At 38.3% G+C, this 17,686-nt stretch overlaps 1 protein-coding gene across 4 annotated transcripts in view; it reads right to left on the bottom strand.

Moving 5' to 3' along the window:
• The window catches only part of srgap1a (SLIT-ROBO Rho GTPase activating protein 1a), a 55,909-nt gene that overhangs the window by 23,612 nt on the left and 14,611 nt on the right, over window positions 1-17,686 (bottom strand). For 3 of the 4 annotated variants that reach the window (XM_088418037.1, XM_088418038.1, XM_088418039.1), the window contains exons 2-7: window positions 16,330-16,525; window positions 11,730-11,892; window positions 4,916-4,978; window positions 2,309-2,488; window positions 1,726-1,854; window positions 882-1,103 (exon numbers count right to left, since the gene is read on the bottom strand). In XM_088418037.1, coding sequence (XP_088274163.1) covers window positions 882-1,103; window positions 1,726-1,854; window positions 2,309-2,488; window positions 4,916-4,978; window positions 11,730-11,892; window positions 16,330-16,525 — 953 coding nt within the window. Of the gene's footprint in view, window positions 1-881; window positions 1,104-1,725; window positions 1,855-2,308; window positions 2,489-4,915; window positions 4,979-11,729; window positions 11,893-16,329; window positions 16,526-17,686 lie in introns of those variants that run through there. The other variant, XM_088418040.1, reaches the window with a different exon arrangement.

Raw genomic sequence — 17,686 nt, 5'->3', positions numbered from 1 at the left:
AATAAATTGGAATTTCAAGCGTAAACTCTGCTTGTTATTATGTTTGGTCAGCTACAGGCTCCAATCTAGTTCGACGTCTGAGGGACGTTACTCCTAGGGCAACTCCGTCCCTCTGTGTTCACCGACTGGAGCCAAGGGATGGAAACGGGAAGGGATATCAGAGCAGTTACTGTCTAAGGTTTAATAATTTAAAATTTAAGTAATTATGTGTATTACAGTAATCTTTGTCTCAAATACGTACGGTATAAATACATGCATGAAAACTTTTGGGGATTTGTTGGGAGGGGGGCAAGGTACCCGTCTAAGACCACATGAGTAGCCCGAAGCCCTTTGATTTCCTAGGAATGGTGTACAAGTGAAAATGAGAATCTCACTTTTTAATTTGTTTGAAAATGTCAGCACTTGCAGAGAGCGGTAGATAAAGTGTTGCATATCAGTATTTATGTTTTCAACTTCTGGATTTCCATAATAAGTGAGCTATTATATCAGTGTCTTCACATTAACGAATATCACTATTTTTAATAACAAATACTTAAAAGCAATTATTTTGGTACGTATATTAAACAAGTTGTGCTTCACATTAATCAGTACACAAGTAGACGTTCTCTGTTTCAAAAAGCTTAGTGACTCCAGATTTAAAATATTGAAGAAACGGCAACTCCTTCCAGGCTAAATTCTGCAATGGAGAAGCAATACCACATCTAAGACTTTGAAAATTACTCATACCGGATCAGGAAATACTTCCTTATCGTTGTAGACACGGGTGCCTTGGATCATCATTCTTAAGCAATTTTTAAAATAAAGATCCGTCTATCTTAGTTATAATCTTAAATCTTACAATTACTGTATTGCTTCTTTACGTTGATTTTAATTGTACTCACCTCATCTCCCATATGAGACTGAAACTCAAATTTTGCAGGCGGACAGAAGGCAGTAGGGAACATCTCCATAAACCTTTGCCTGTCACTTCTTGGGTCCAGACTGTCTACTGCATTTTCAACTATGTCAAGACCCTCATGGCGAGATGTTTCCAGGTTGTATTCGGCTGACAGGTAAGTCCGCAAGGCTCGATTCAAACTAGCATGATATCCCAGATCACAGCACTAGACGTAAAGATAAAATGGACGTAACTGGGCAGGATATAACATTTTCGAAACAATGCAATAGTTATAAATATAGTCAAAGATTGTGTGCCAAATAGTCTCCCCATTAATAAATAAATGTGGTGAGTCTGCAAATGAAACTTAGGCAGCTTTGCACATAAATTCTCAAACACAAGTCCTAGAGAGCTCTGAAAGCTTGTGAGCAAGGCAAAGTGAAGGGTAATTTCACCATGCAGCATGCTGTGGAATAGAGATTACACTTCAGTCATCCCCTTGATTTCCTTCTGGAACCCCAACTCTCAACTGCTTTATTAATCCATCGCCACTATAATCCCTTTAGCAGCAATTTTACTAATAGATATAGCACGAAGGAGTTGAGCAATACTGCACAACAATGATCAAAAATGTTTATCTGTAGGACGTCTTAAAGTTACTCAGAAGCATTCTGCCAGCAAGTCAGGAATGAAAAAATGATGAACCACAGAGAAAGTGAAACGTGTAGCCTTATAGAACAAATATCCAATAACCCACATTACTTGCATCACTGGTTTAATAATTATGTTTGTAACTTTTTTGTAATGGTGTGTAAAACAATCCAGAAAACCAGCACCTTCATACTTACATCAATTAGGTCCGACAGGTCATGAATGTAGTACTTGAAAAGAGAGGAGTTGGTGGCTTCCAGTGTAAGCAGGTATTCATTTCGTGCTTTGATCGACTTCATCTTGTTCTCCGAGTACTTGGCTTGACGCTAATGAGAGAATTGGAATTTAAGTTCAAAGCTTAGGAAAACGTCTGAGCTTATGAGGCATATTCTACAACGCAATGCGTCAAGAATTGCCTTTTTATGCCACTACACATCTTGCAAACATTACCTTTGTATAAGCAGTTGTGAGTCAAAAATACGAAAAACAAACACACAAGAAAAGCATATCAGAACTTTCCTAAAAAGTTTGTCTCCAGCCAACACTTCCTCAAGTTGACAGAGGGAGGCTGTTACTCACCAGCCAATGACCAATTTGCTCTGATGTAGACATTTCAATATCATCTATATTTCAATACTACTACAGAATTCCAGGAAGACTAAAAAAAAATCTTTTCCAACAGACATTTGATCATTTGTCTGAAAATGGACCACAAGTTAAGCAGAACTTCCACAAATAGGCTCTGGTTGAGAAATAAGACTCAATGTTGTAATACTTTACCTTCTCCTTCATCTTCTCAATCTTCTTAACAGAGTTCCGCTTCTGGTATTTGTCCTCCATGCGGATGCTAAAAACTGGGTCTCCCCTACAAATCTGCTTCTCCTCTTGCTTCTCTGCCTCCTTTAGTTTGCTCTCCGCACTAATGCTCTCTGCGTGATACATGTGGTAGGTCTTCATCACCTGCAAAGAAGAACTGTTAATGCTTGCTTATTACAGATTATTATTATTATACATTATTATACAGTACATGTTAATATTGCACAAAATCTATGTCTCAATCAGGTCTCAACCGTCTAATAAATTACAACACTGTATTTACTGGATGACTGACCCTTTCTACAAAGTACTGTACTGTACACAAAATGATGACATAAAGTGGTATTTGGTTCAAAAAGGTTAAACCCAACAACCACTTTGTTGTTTGCAATATTGTATAGCAAAATGTGTACACAGCAGTGCTACCATCTGTTTTGGAAGAACAGCAAAGATATTAGACACTTTCAGTGCACAAGGATAAATAGAGCATGTTACGAATGAACTGTTGTTTAAAAAAACATGGCTTGAATCATCAGACTCGGGAACTGTTAGTATGCATATTACTCACACTCACTCAGTGGAGTCTGTAGATCGTTATTTACAGATTTAATAAAAGTAAAACCAAAATGCATGAATAAAGTATTCTAGAGCAGACCCACATCACATTGTAATGGCGGATACATTCCAGATCAACAAACAGTGTCACGATACCCTAACCTGCTAGTATATGGCACGGTACTACAACAAGGCTTCCAATAAGTAAAATGAAGTGAAATAATAATTGAAAACGAAACAAGTTTAAATTTGTTTTACTCATCAATACAGAAAATTATGAGCGTAGTACTAATGAGAGTGCTATTGATAAAATGTGTGAATACATATACAACATGTTTTAAAAGGGCAACTCAAACATTTTTAAACACTGCTTAACAATTCATATGTAAGCTCGGTACTACACAAGTTTTGGGCTACCAACATATTTGTTGTTCTAGCAACGTTATCATGACCAGCTGCTCATGAGACTGCCTAAAGCTAGACTTAAGCTCAGAGGCGATTGAGCATTCGCCGTTGCAGCTCCAAAACTGTGTAATGAACTGCCGCTGAATGTTAGACAGGCCTCCTCTTTATCTGTTTTTAAAACTCTTCTTAAAACCTACCTTGTGCAGAGTGTTGACATTGATTTTATTTGATCTTATTTTATTTATTTTAATTTATTTTCCTTGATTTTACTGTTTTATTGTGTTACTTATTTTTAGTGTTTTATTTTTCCTGTACAGCACTTTGGAAACCTGGTGTTTGTTCAAATTGTGCTTTATAAATAAAGTGGATTGGATTGGACAGGATAAAAATCCTGTACATACAGTAACATACTACACATGGCTATGTGTCATACTTTGCGAGACAGACCAAGACACATTGCAAAGAAGCAGAAAACTGGAAACAAGAGTGCTTAATGCAGAATAATTCATACATTTTCTTCTTGAAATTCTTTGGACAAATGCTGATAATTTATTTGGCAATTTTTTTTAAGACAGAGAGAATTCTTGACACTTTGCATTTACCTGGGCTTGAGACCAGCCTACCATTCACACTCATTAGCTTGTGCACCGCATAGAGTAATTATTATTTACAGTTTGTCTGCTACATAGAGATAACAATGAAGACTATAAAATCTTATCTACAGTACAGGCAGTGAGGTTGACTTAAAGTGTATCACATTGGTGTCATTCAAAATATAGTGTAAGGAGATGTTACAAACTTCAGAAAATTCCTGCTCCAGATCCTGTGTAAGCACTAAAGTTGCACAAACCCTCAGCTTTAGCATACATTAAGAGGAGCCCATCTTGTAATCGAGACATTTTTCTCTCAATATGAGTGAGTTATTTCTGTACAGAGAGAAGAGCGCAGAGCCTGATGTGGAAGCCTTTGGTGAGGTTTGGCTCAGCTCACACTAATTTAGGGACGGTTGACTGACCTTGGGCAATGTGCTCCTCATTTACTGGTCTAAAATCTGGCGCTGCTGTGTTTACTTTGCTGCTTCTTTTAGATTGACATATTTAGAGACAGACCAGACCTGTTATTTCACTGGTGGGGGCAGACATAGGGGCTCTGGATGTCTGACGCAATAGCTCACTCGAATGTGCATGACTCAGTGCTCTGTGTGCTCATGTACATCAACATGGGCTAAACCAGGTCAAATCCATGAGTGTTAAGGAGTGACACACTGTATATTGACCAGCATACCACACTGTTGTGGTTAGCACGCATTGTTTCAGTTGTCATCTTTTTTAGTAACAATAAATGCTTTCCTGAAATTGTGCTAAATTCAGGTACCTATAATTCTGAAAAAAAGATGTTAAATTATCACAAGTTATGAATTATAGTTTGTAAGTGTTGGGATTAAATTTAGCAATCTTTTAATTGATTTTTTTATCGTCTGTCTTAAGAATGTAAACATTAATAGTCGCATTTTTAAGGCAAAACAATATAGACAATTATTCTTACAGAGGCAGCGTAAGACAATGTGATGAAAGTACATTAGCTTAAAAAGGGGAAATCATAATTACTTACCGTGTATAGCTCATTAAGGACCTTCATTAAGTCTTCCTGAAGCTGGAATGCTATTTCCTTACTCTGGAAAAATAATAGAAGGAAAAATAAAGAGAACAACAGAGAAAATTGCTTACTCAACACTATGTTATTATAGCTAACAATCTTTCCAAAACTGCAGATACACAATTGTGCATATATACATATATAGGAATATACTGTATAGGAAGAGAAATGAGCGACCTTTATTATTCATTAATTTACTTCACAGCATTTATACTATAATAACAGTATATACAATATTTAGGATTATGATTCACATCTTTTCCCTCTATCTGACTGCATGCATCAATACAACATATGATTACAGTCTTGGCCTGATTAGAGCTTTCGCCAGCCCAATGGGCCTATGTTTTCCAGACGTTGCTTCATGATCTGACAAACCCCAACAATTTAAGCGGAACGGGCATGTGATACTATCTATTCCAGAGTAAATGTAACTGTGAAATTGAAAAATAAATGAAAGAAATACCGCTTAAAAATACAGATAAACACACATGAAGACTTCACACACAATTCAAATTAAAGCCTTTTTCTTAATTTGTGGTAAATTCTTGTTTTGTAGAAGGTGAACAAACAGGAAATGTTGGAAGGAAAACATACAGTGAATGAAGAACAACAACTGGTTTATCGCACTGTATGATGCCTGCTTGAAAGGAGGTTTTGGCCTACTTTGGCTCCACTCCAGAGAAATAATGTGAAACAGCACTTTTAAGATGATTAAAATCTAACGCCATGCCGCTCAGCTCGCCTCAGCCAAACTGGACAGTTGAAAAAGACCTTGGATACATAAGGTTGATACTCTTGGACTTTAAACATTCCTCAACACTGCATGCCTGCTGATCTGACTCAGATTGACACTACTGTGCTGGCTGCAAGGAACGTGTGTGAAAATAGAGAATCAAGATGGTAAAGTAGTCTGCAACACCTTCCTAACCAAGACTTGGACAAGCAATTTCTTATTCCTAATCTGAGAAGCCTCTAAACCTTGATAAATTTAGGACAAATCTGTAAAAGACAACCACAAACATTTGTATATCAAGCGTGGTTAAGGGAGCTATTCATAATACAGCATGTAATCATGACTTGAAGGAGCTTACGGCCATGCTACCCTGAGAGCGCTCTGATCTCGGAAGCTTAGCAGGGTTCGGCCTGGTTAGTACTTACTGTAAATGGACAATTGTATGGTAATACCAGGTGCTGGAACCATCCAGGTGGAACCACCTTATGTCTCTCATTACTTGGGTCTGCGAGGACCAGGCCTTGGAGGCATTGGGCCAACCACCCAATCGCCTTGAACCTCAAATGGTTATGGAAACAGGGATAGAAGGAACAGCATCTCTGCCCTATGCCTCACCCAAGGTCAATATGGATTGTGGGTTGGGAAGCTTTTATGGTTCATGCGTACTTTTGTATTTTGAAACTAATACTTTAAACTTTTTTTACATGACATAAAGACCATAAAAATATTGACTAAAGGAAAAATCCATGTACAGCCATCATTTGAGTGGACGGGATATTTGACTGTCAGCTCTAACAATCATCAAGTCAATTCCACTGAGAAGCCTTGGAAATGTTCCAGAGCACAATACTGTATACAAAAAAGGCCTTCTCATATCACGTGGGCCGCAAGGATTGTGTGCAAGAGAGGTAAGGCCTAAAAAGAAAGCCACACTGCAATAGGTTCCATATTTTATGTAAATTGTTTGAATTGGGACAACTGTATCTTTGGTTACATACATATACTGTATACAGTTAACTGTATTTACCATACTCTCAAGCCTGCATTGTTTCCATGATTTAAACACTGTAGCTTTAATGATGATTTGAACCCTATGGCTTTAGTTCAATGTTGTTTATTTATGAATTTTTACTGGTGGCCCTTGACTTCACCAATAGATTTACCGATAGTTTTCTCACATCTGATCATTGAAATTACTGAACATGTCTTGTGAACCATCAAAGGTTTCAGTCTGCTTTCATAGAGAAGTCATTGGTATACTTTAGTGGGAGGCTGATATGCTTATATTTTTTAACCAAACCTGGTTCCATGTAAAGTGAGATGAAGAGTAAGAGTAACACAACAGCAAAGAATAGTTAATATAAATAATAAGTTTGCCAATCAATCCTAACAGCATGGAGCAACATCAACAAAGCCACTATTACCATCAGATTTCAGAAGGCATCACTTCTAGGTGTTGAATAGGACTGCTCAAGCTCATCGATATACAGTCGGCCCCCGGCTTACGAGCACCCTGATTTACGAACAATTCGCCTTACGAGCGAAGATCAGGGAGATTTTAGTCCTCCGCTTACGAACAAACCTCTCGCCATACGAGCATTCCGACCTCCCAGTCAGTGAATATGTAGAAATGTTCTCGCTTAACTGCGTCAATAAATTCAACAGTTGCGTCATCTAAAATAATTAATAGAGAATAGTGGCGTTAACGTGAACGCTATTGGTCTTACAACGTCACACTGACTGTCTCACTCACGGTGTGTAAATATAATTACCATTTAAGTGTAGTGTTTGTACAGCTAAAGGGAAAAACAGCTGACATGAAATTAAATGTGCCGATTGCAGGACAAAGAATTGTCATTGGTTTAAATGTGTGTTTTTTTTTTAAATTAATTGTCAATACATTCCAACCGTTTAAAAAAAAAAGTGCGAATAATTATCAGTCAGTCAAGGAGACGCCAATATGCTATTGGTCGATTAAGGTCACCCGGTCTCACTCACGGAGATGCTATTGGCCGGCGTTACACGTCAATCACAGAAATGCCGATATGCTATTGGCCGAACGCCTTTATCTAGCTTGATAGGACAGGATGGAAGGAAGGAGACAAAATGAGTGAAAAACGAAATGTTTTGAAGACTTTGCAAACTTTATCTGTTAGACATAGCTTCTAAAATTACTAGCAGCGGTAAAGGAAGAAATAAGAGGATGATGTTTTAGTATCTCCGTGATTTGCACCCTGACTGAAAAAGTTACTGTAACACTGTAAGAGCAATAGCATATCTGAGTCGCCGTGCTAGATCCGAGCGTCGGTCAGCTCTCTGTTACGGGTGGGATTATAGTACCATCTAGTAATTGCTTGACACAATTACAAGTCATGTTAGTCGAGCTACCTCCCGACATGCTTTGGGGCAGCGCCATTGTTGCAATACTTTGAGCTGAACCGAACAGTAAACTGATGCTCGAACAACCTATGTGTGTGGTGCCTTGTTAACACAACACACGCAATTCCTCCCTTCCGCCACCACCCAGCTCAATTCACGTTGTGAAAAACAGCTGACTTGAAATTAAGTGTGCCGATTGCAGGACAAAGAATCGTCACAAGTATAAATGTGTTTAAATCAATAAGATGTCAATACATTCCAACCGTTTAAAAAAAACGTGCCAATAAGTATCAGTCAGTCAAGGAGACGCCAATATGCTATTGGTCGATTAAGGTCACCCGGTCTCACTCACGGAGATGCTATTGGCCGGCGTCACACGTCAATCACAGAAGTGCCGATATGCTATTGGCCGAACGCCTTTATCTAGCTTGATGGCACAGCTGTTTGGGATGGAAGGAAGTAGAGAAAACCCTGACTGAAAAAGTTACTGTGACACTGTAAGACCAATAGCATATCTTCTTTACCGTGTTAACTTCTGCTTAACTCAGCTCAAGTCACGTCTTTCCAAAGGTAAAAGTCATTTTCCTTTGTATTAATTAATTAATGCAAGTATTCACTAGTTTATGTCACTTAATGTCATTATATGTATACAACGTGAAGTTTTCCCTGAGGCTCCTGCGCGCGTTGCACGCATTCACGAATTAACATGGGTTTGGATTGCCCGCTATACGAGCAATTCGAGATACGAGCGTGGCCGCTGAACGGATTAAGTTCGTAACCCGGGGGCCCACTGTATTTGTCTTGTGATGTAACTGACACTACTGACAAAGAAATAGAATGAGAACGTGTGTATGACATTCTGGAACTGTTGAAGAGGGCTTTGATCGGTTTTAGCAAGGAGGAGGAAAATGATAATGATAGCTATCAATAACTTTTCCAGGAGGCTATTGTGTAACCAGCCCTGTACAGAATTAGTCTAAAAAAGAAATGTTTCAAAAGGTATTTAAATGTGTTTAATTTTCCAATTATGTGACATTTCTTTGCAAATATCCCGCAGCTATTAATATGAAGTGGCCCAATTAACTATTTCAATGCCAGATATTTTCAGACATTACCCTAATATTAAAAAAAATAAATAAATAAAAAAATAAGATAAATAAGTACATGGGACTGAATGGCTGGGCTCTGCAAAAGGTGTATAAAGTATGTCTTTTGGATTGAATGAGTCAAATATTTACAGTCTTTTAATTTAGGTATTCACTTTTCTTTGCAGTAAATTTCAATCAGGACATCAAGTACATTTTGGGAATTTTTCCTATATTTTAGTGCAACAATAATGTTCAAATACCATACTATTACAGTGGCTTACAAAAATATCAGGTATACAATTTAGAAATAAAATCGTGACTATTCTACTGTATATGAATTCACACATTAGTTGAAATTGATTTTTGACATATAGCTGCTCAAGGTAGTGAATGAGGCAACTTATTCATTCGCAGCCCAACAAAAATGGGTCTTTGTCATCAATCGCTGTCAGTGTTAGTAAATGAGTAAATGTAAAGATTTGTTTGATCCAACCATCCATCTATTAACTACCACTTTATACGGGGTCAGGTTGCGGGCGCAGCAGCTTGAGCAAGGAAGCCCAGACGTCCAGAAAGATTTGTTGTTGAGGCTTAAAATAGTAGTTATTACTTTTAATCATTTGTACTTGGGATATCAAAGTAACAAACCAAATTAATGTTCACTTATTTCCAGTAAAATGTAAAAACATCAAATAAAAACCCCAAACTATGCAAAAAGTGTTACCTATCAGGTGAAGTTATGTAAAAGGATCCAACAAATCGGGTAATCCCTTAAACTTTACACTATGTGTATGGATTAACCAGAATACGAGTATTGGGAAAATTTAGCCTTAAAAACACTTTTTGTCACGTGTTCCGTGATGTGCTGCAGAATTTCAGCAAGAGCGTATACATTAAAGACTGTTAAGGTGCCCACCTAACCTTGGTAAAAATTCAGTTGTTTGGGCCAGCCTACTGAAGCTCTTAGAGAAACAAATGCTTGGTGGGACTTTAATTTGAGGCTGAGCAGCAGCTCAGGTCTCCTATAACCTGGACCTCCCACCACCCTGCAACTTTTCTCTTCAATGTCACTGGAATTCCCTGTAAACTTCAAATACTAAAGCACTGAGGAAAGGTCTTAGACCATGGTATTACAACAATGCTAAAATGACCATGTATCACTAGAATAAACTCAGACCTCAGCCACAAAAGTGGCAAAAAATTGTGGAGTGCCACACTTGTCCTTGTTTGTGAGGATGATGAACCACACATTGTGACAGCAGTGGTGGCATTCCAGATGCCAAAAATAAATTCCGTAGTTGCATCCCAACTCTAAATGGTTGTTTCTTAACCCATCCCCTCCCCTATCTATCAAGGTTCTGGAGGAAACCATCATGATTGCTGTGAAAAAAAAATCAATTAAAAAGATTGTACACTAAACATCCATCCAGTCCTGCATGTGCAATGTTTGTTCATTTCAAAAGGTATTGTGTGACGCAATAAGTGCAGAGATGGGAACGGCAACAGCAGAGAAATCTGTAAAATGACTGTCACATCTGGTGTCATTAAAACACTAGTGATAAACACCAAAGGAAAAGAGAGCAGCCATTTCCTGTTTTCCTGCAGTGTACATGAATGAAAATACCGTACCTCAACAAGGAGCCTAAAAGTTTATGGTAATGGCTTGCTAGAGCCGGAAATAAAGACAGAATGAGAGACAGACAGACTAGATCAAAATAGTCACATAAGCTAAGCTGACACAAAGACATGCCTCTAAAGCAAAGCCACTTTGTAATTTGGGTCTGTGGTCAGTTCATGTGACTCCACCAGCAAAGGAACTCATAATCCACTAGGGAGTTGTCATCTTTGTGGTGGGCAAGGCGGCAAAGGGCCGATTTTGGTCATGAATCTATGGTCTAAATGCAGTGGGGCGAAGACATTACTGTAGTGATCTGGAGTTAGGCAGATCCTACTTTAAGTGCATTCATTCTTAAATATTTTTCCCCCCCAAAAAAAATCATTCAAATAGATATACATATCTAATCTGTCAGATCAAGTAATAACACCATTTAACTCAATAGGCGACTGGAATTGTGCAGTGAAGCTGGATGGTTCTGACGGTGAGTTAAAACAACTAGAGGCGAGAGGGGGAGAGTTGGCTGCCGCTCACAACACTCTGATGCACGGTGTTGTGTGCGACATGCACTCCCACTACAGTTAGGAGATCACTGGGCATGAGAAAGAAAGTGAAAACTGAGAGAACACTGTATATAAACATGTGAGTTTTAAAATTTTACTTGTATGCCTCGATTTAACCATGACCCTAACCACATCTTATCTTGCAATAGAGAGCGCCTTTGACTGCCTGAAAGTTGCAGGACCATAACCCGAAGCAAGTCTCAACTCTCAAAATGGGCATATTTCAGTCCTTAATCATAATATTTGATTTTGCCTCATACAATTAAAACAAGTGTGGATTTGTTTTTTTAAATCACATTAGCTTTGTGTGAAACTTTGTGTAATTTGCTTGCATTTTATTTATTGTGCCATTAAACTTTAGCAAAAAAGTAGACTTAATAGACCTTACCTTCTTAAGTAGTCGAGTGGAGTCCTCGCTAATCTGCATAAATCTCATGATGACATTGTTCAGGTAGATGTCGCTTAGAGTGGCATGGTCTTTACTCTCCCTCCTCACCTGGTTCAGCAGGAGGTACCAACAGTTGACAGGGGACAGCAGATTCTGGTCTTTTCTTGTGGGAAAAGAGAGTTTTGAATCAGAATATTGAAAGTTCAAGTAATCTGGAATGAGTTGCACAATGAGTTGTATTAAAGAAAACAAGATCAAGGCCTGTAATGCCATGCGTCATCAGTCTCCCTTGGTGTTAAATGTCCTAGATACCATCACTTCTGGGTCTAAAAGTCCTGCATATATTACAAGGACAACACTGATAAGCATGACATACTTGTGTCCATGACATTTCTGGGGCACTGCTCATGCAGCTCTCTGAGCAAGGCAAACTTTAAATATTATTTGAGGCGTGAATGTTCAAAAGCAGTGGGAGAACCATTATCTAGAAAGAAAGTTAAAGACGATGTTCCAATTGTCTTAGTACTGTAGACATGGATAATATATCACAGAATATAGAAAGGTTACTAGTCTGATACAAAAAGCTCTACTATTTCTTGTGCTGCTACTCCCTCGTAAATGGTGGGACATTGAACAGGTCAGAGTGAGTTGCATTCCTGTGTATGCTCTGACCTGTATGCTCACTTCCTTAATCTATGAATGAAGAAGAATAGTATGAATACATATTTGGATAGGTTTTTTAAGAATGGGTGACAAGTTAAACATCACAGGAACCAGAATTGCCCTTGTTCTTATGTCACAAGAGCAGTTTACACAGACCGGCAACATTTGTCAATACAACAGGTGAAAAACACAGAACTTGGCCAGTGACCTGGACTTGAAACTTTAGCAGTTGCACTTTCTGCTGCAAGGGCAAAAAGCAATTGTTTCTGCATACTGTATTCTTTAAAGAACTGAGAAACAAAAAGGAAAAAAAAGGAACAAAATCAGGATGTACATTCCATCTGAAGAAGGCCAAGGCAAAAAGATTAATTGGTGCTGCATCCCCATAAATGTCATGTTGAAAGAAATTAAATGATAGAAAGAGCATTGGAGCAGTAGAAGAATTGAATGAGGGAAGAAGATGAAGTTTAAATGGTAAAATGCACAACTGGATAGCATCACACATTGTGTCAAATACTTAATACATTATGCATCAGTAGAGTGCAAGACTTTCACTTTGCAGGAAAGGCAGCTCACGAGTGTTCCTGTGCGTTTACTAATTTATACATGCTTTTACAGGTACCGATACTGTATATAATATCCAGGTGACAACAGAGAAGAAATGGGACAAAGTAAATCACAAGATATTAAAAAAATAGCTAATTTCCTTCTATCAATTGAAGTACCCAGTATGTTTATACTGTATTTAAGATGAGGGTCTTTAGGCCTTAAAGTGAAAATAAACAGAGCAAATGGGACTAATATTCCCTGTGATGACAAAACTCAGAGTTGCTCGCTCAACATAATACCAGGAAAATCTCACTCTGTCATCATTTCCTTCTTGGCTCCGGCAGGAATTGGGTCAGACAGACAAACCGATAGAGAGGCCATACGATATTTTATGCTATTCTAAACCAAACTGCTGTCCACTTGAAGCATGGAAATAGTGAGCATCGCCATTGTGGCAACTTGTTGGCTGCCGTTACTGTTTGAATGTGTTTTAGTCATCCATGTTGGGTAAATGCCAACATCAAAATGTGCTCATCCGAATTGAGGCTATTAGCAGTAAAGGATTGCAACGTCACTGTGCAGGATATTGAAACATGAGATCTTATCAAGAGTAAAGGCAAAATGACAAAGTCCTCTAGAAACACGCTGATAATGTCAGTCATTAAAGAACAGTGGTGAAATCTTTTTACAGGAGTGCTCAATCTTCAATTCTGCTTGAACAACCTGAAATGCAATCAACTGTTGTTTTCCATTTTGTCAGACAGTGAGAGACTTAAATATTTTTAAATTCAAAAATAGAAACTTTAAAATCTTAAAAATTCAAAGAGGTTTTACCTAACATGTTTTGGCGTTATCGTTCACCTTCTTCAGTGTCACCACCTCTATTAAAGCGTTATTAACAGGGCATCTGTCCAAGGTTAGTTGACAAGGCTAGTTGAGGTTGAGGCTTGTTACCGTTAATGGGATGCACTCATACGTTTGCCCTTAATTTTGTGGAAAAATGTGTGTCCTGTATTTGGGGAATTACAGTATATTAGCTTAAAAAATATGATTAAATAATTCCTAAATGTGTTATTTAAATGTAACGAGATTTCCTGTTAGAAGGGTCAGAAAGCTTCTTTTTCTTCATGTTTTGAATTTCCATTTAAAACATACAGTGAATACATTATCTTAGATGAATGAAAATATAAATAAAACAGACTCAGGTTTTGTTCACAAAACCTGAAAAAAGTATTAAGCATTTGGCACCAAAGTATAGACGTGTAGAGTCTCTAATATCATAATTAAGAAGAAAAAAAAGATGCTATTTTGAGTCAAAGTAGGGCATAATTTCAAATTATATCAAACCTGGAGCTACACCAACAGGCCCAGCAGGGGCTCCCTACAAAATGTTGCTTGTCTAGGCTAATTACCCAGAAATCTAGCTGGTCGTTGTGATGGTATTTTAACATTTTGCTGTTCTGCTACTGTATGGTGACTTGCCATATTAAAACTGACTCAAGGCTACATTCTGGGTAAAAACTCACTTCTCACACCACAGACAAATCTGTCCAACAGACACAGCACATAGAATGTGAACACAAAGGCTTTACTGTGTCGGTGCTGTTTATATGGACATACATATAATATATAGAATTCTGGTTTTCAAGTACACGGGGGGGTTATTCTTGCTATTTAAACTTATTGTATTTGTCTAAGAAATATGCTGCTGTGACAAGAAACCAGGCAATATCAATAATAGAGCTTCATACAAGGTGTTTGTAAGAAGAGTTATGATTGTATTGTACAATCAGTCCATTAAATGGTAACACTTGGGCACGCAGCTGCTCGAGCTATTGAAACTCCATACAGCAAGCAAAAAAGCTATTTACGGGCTATAAGAAAAAGTATGTTTTCTTTTTGTTCGCCTCCACAAGTTCAAACAAGATGCTAATGTTAGCATTCTTCAGTACACCTAATCAGTGTAAACTAGGACAAAAGAGGGAGTAGATGGGATAGACAATGCAAAAATAAAAGGAGCCCAATTGTGCCAGTTAGCGCCTTCACGAGAGTCATTTCTCCAACCATATTCTACGGCCACTTATGCTCACTAGGGTCGCTGGCTTGATAGTGCCTTTCCCAGTTGTCTTCAGACAGTAGGCGGGGGACACCCTGAGCTAGTTGCCAGCCAAATGCAGGGCACACAGGGACAAACAACCATTCAAACACCCAATCACACCTAAGGACTATTTAGAGTGTCCAATACACCTACCATGCATCTGCATGAGCTCTGTGCTGTGGCAAGACTTGAGAGTTAGTGAGCAGCTGATGCACTCTGCTATGTGTTGAAAAATAAAAATAAAGTTTGTGCCCAAATAGAGGCTGTTTTACTGTCATACTAAGGTTAGGAGATCCATTGGAATGGGAAAGAAAGGTAGGGAGGGTTTCCCTAAACACATTATGTACACTTTAACAACTGTTTTTTGTTGTTGTTGCCAATCTATCTTGTGAACAGTTTTTACCAGCCTCTGATTACAAAACTAGGTATACATGTGTGACGAATTTACTTTATATTTATTTAATTTCCAAGTCATTTCGGCCTTCTGATAGAAACTAGAACTACAATGTGTACAACGTATTTGACACTCCTGATCCTAATCATTAAAAGTAGAAAAACTGTCAAACACAGAATTTGAGAAGGGGGTGAATAAATACCGTATTTTTTGGTATGTAGTATAATACATATTACAATGAACACTGCTTGTTTTTTCTTTCTAAAGGAAAACAAGCATAGTACTAATGACAGATACAGGTTTTGTTTCAAAGTAGCACTGTGATATGCAGACGGGCAGATTAGATTGCGCTCGCGCGCGCACACACAAACACACACAGTAGCCTATGTGACAACATGTTATGTTTTGAGATGTTAAGTGTGTTTTTGGACCCTTTCATGTCTTGGGTTTGAGTTTGAGTTCTTAGTTGTTCATGTATCTGATCCGCTTGTGTCAGTGCCTTGTTAGTCTGATTGCACCCAACTGTCCTCGTCATCCAACTTTGCTTATGTCTGCCAGTCAGCTCCCGGCTCGAATTGTATCTTGTCCAGGCGTTCCTTCTTGTCTAATTAGTTTGTCTTGTATTTAGTTCTTTGCTTTCTCTACGTTTGTGGGGGTATCATTGTCTTGTTTACCCTCCTACCTGTCTATGTAGTTGTTGGTATCCTGTTTTTATTCTCGTGTCCTGTTTTTGGTCACCTTTTTTGTTAGTTGAATATGGTCTCCTGCACTTAGTTCCTGCCTCCAAGCTTTCCTGCAATTGGGTCCACAATCCTCACATCCACATTATTCCCAGACACAACATACTGTGGAAGTGAACAAAGACACGTACACATAGAAAGAGCAGAGGAACTCACTTGTACTGTTGGTGGTCCTTTGTGCTGCGAGTCTTGGCCATGAAGCGTTCAGCCAGTTTCTCAAGGTTTCTGGAGTATTCCATCTCAATCTCTGCCTTCTTTCTGAAGAAATCTTGGAGATCCTGCAGTAGCTGGACCCTCATGTCGGTCTGATGGTCCATACATTTCTGTTGCTCCACTAACTGTGCCCGGATCTCTGAAAAAGAAAAAAAACAAGTAATGCATTATAAAATCCTGTGTACAACATATACCCATGTACTGTATAATACAACCCCCACCCCACTCCGCCACCCCATCAAACTACCCTTAATTTTTTTTCTTCTCTGCATGTGTGTATAAACCACGATTTCTTTGAATTTGCTCTAGTTTTTGAGATATTGCTACATTTGAAAATGTCTCTTTCTTTCATGGTATTGCATCGAAAGTGAAATAATACTCACTGCATGAATGTTCTTACAGTAAATAGAAAGGTACAGCCTAAAAGCAGAAACAGAGCATGCCAGTCAAAATTGACATATTTTGCAGTTTAAAAAAATCAAGTATCTGGGATACCTCAGTCAGGAATCATAGTATAGATTGTTGCCAGGATATTAAATTAGTCACTTATGCACCCATCAGTCCATCAGTCATCCTTCTACCACTTTTTTCAAGCAAGAATAGGATACTGTATTTATAGTCCGACAAATTGATCTTAACCTGTTGCATGCAACATCTGTAATAGTAGAACAGCTATTTTCTTTGTGGTCTAAAATGTGGAGACCTACGTTATGTGATGAGGGATTTGTGTAAGGAGAGCATGTTTGGGGTAGGACATGAAAGGCTTCATTGAGTCCGTTCAAACAAGACTGTTGAGAAGAGATAAGTGCACCTGTATAATGTGTGGACAAAGGCCTCTACTGTACACAATACTGATATAGAATCACAGTTTCAAGCATTATTCAGCAAAAAAAAAAATTACACATGCCTTATGATGTTTCATAATATGACAATGCTGTGATGTTGACAGGATAGTATAATGACTTGCGGAAATCGAAAAAAAAAAAAAAAAGGCCATAAAACTGTCAGCAACAAATCCAGCTGACTGATGGAGTTACAGTCAATGTGGTCCAAAGACCACACAATGTTGACACAGACAATGAAAGAGCACCGTTTGGTCTCTGTGGAGATCAAGTTGGACTATAGCCTCTTTGTTTCTGTTTCGGACGATATCCAAATATTTCACATTTGGCCAAACACCTCACTCCAATCACCACTTTCATAGGAGCCAATATGTTCCAAATAGCATCTATGCCAATTCTACAGTCAAAGAAATTGCCTTGTTAGCTAGATACTATAGGTGCTATCCCATGAACCTCAG

This window comes from Hippichthys cyanospilos, chromosome 6 (genome assembly GCF_059441005.1).
Source record: "Hippichthys cyanospilos isolate Australia breed blue-spotted pipefish chromosome 6, RoL_Hcya_1.0, whole genome shotgun sequence".
NCBI lineage: Eukaryota > Metazoa > Chordata > Actinopteri > Syngnathiformes > Syngnathidae > Hippichthys > Hippichthys cyanospilos.
Note: the sequence above shows the minus strand (reverse complement) of the source record. Positions and strands in the feature narration are given on the sequence as shown.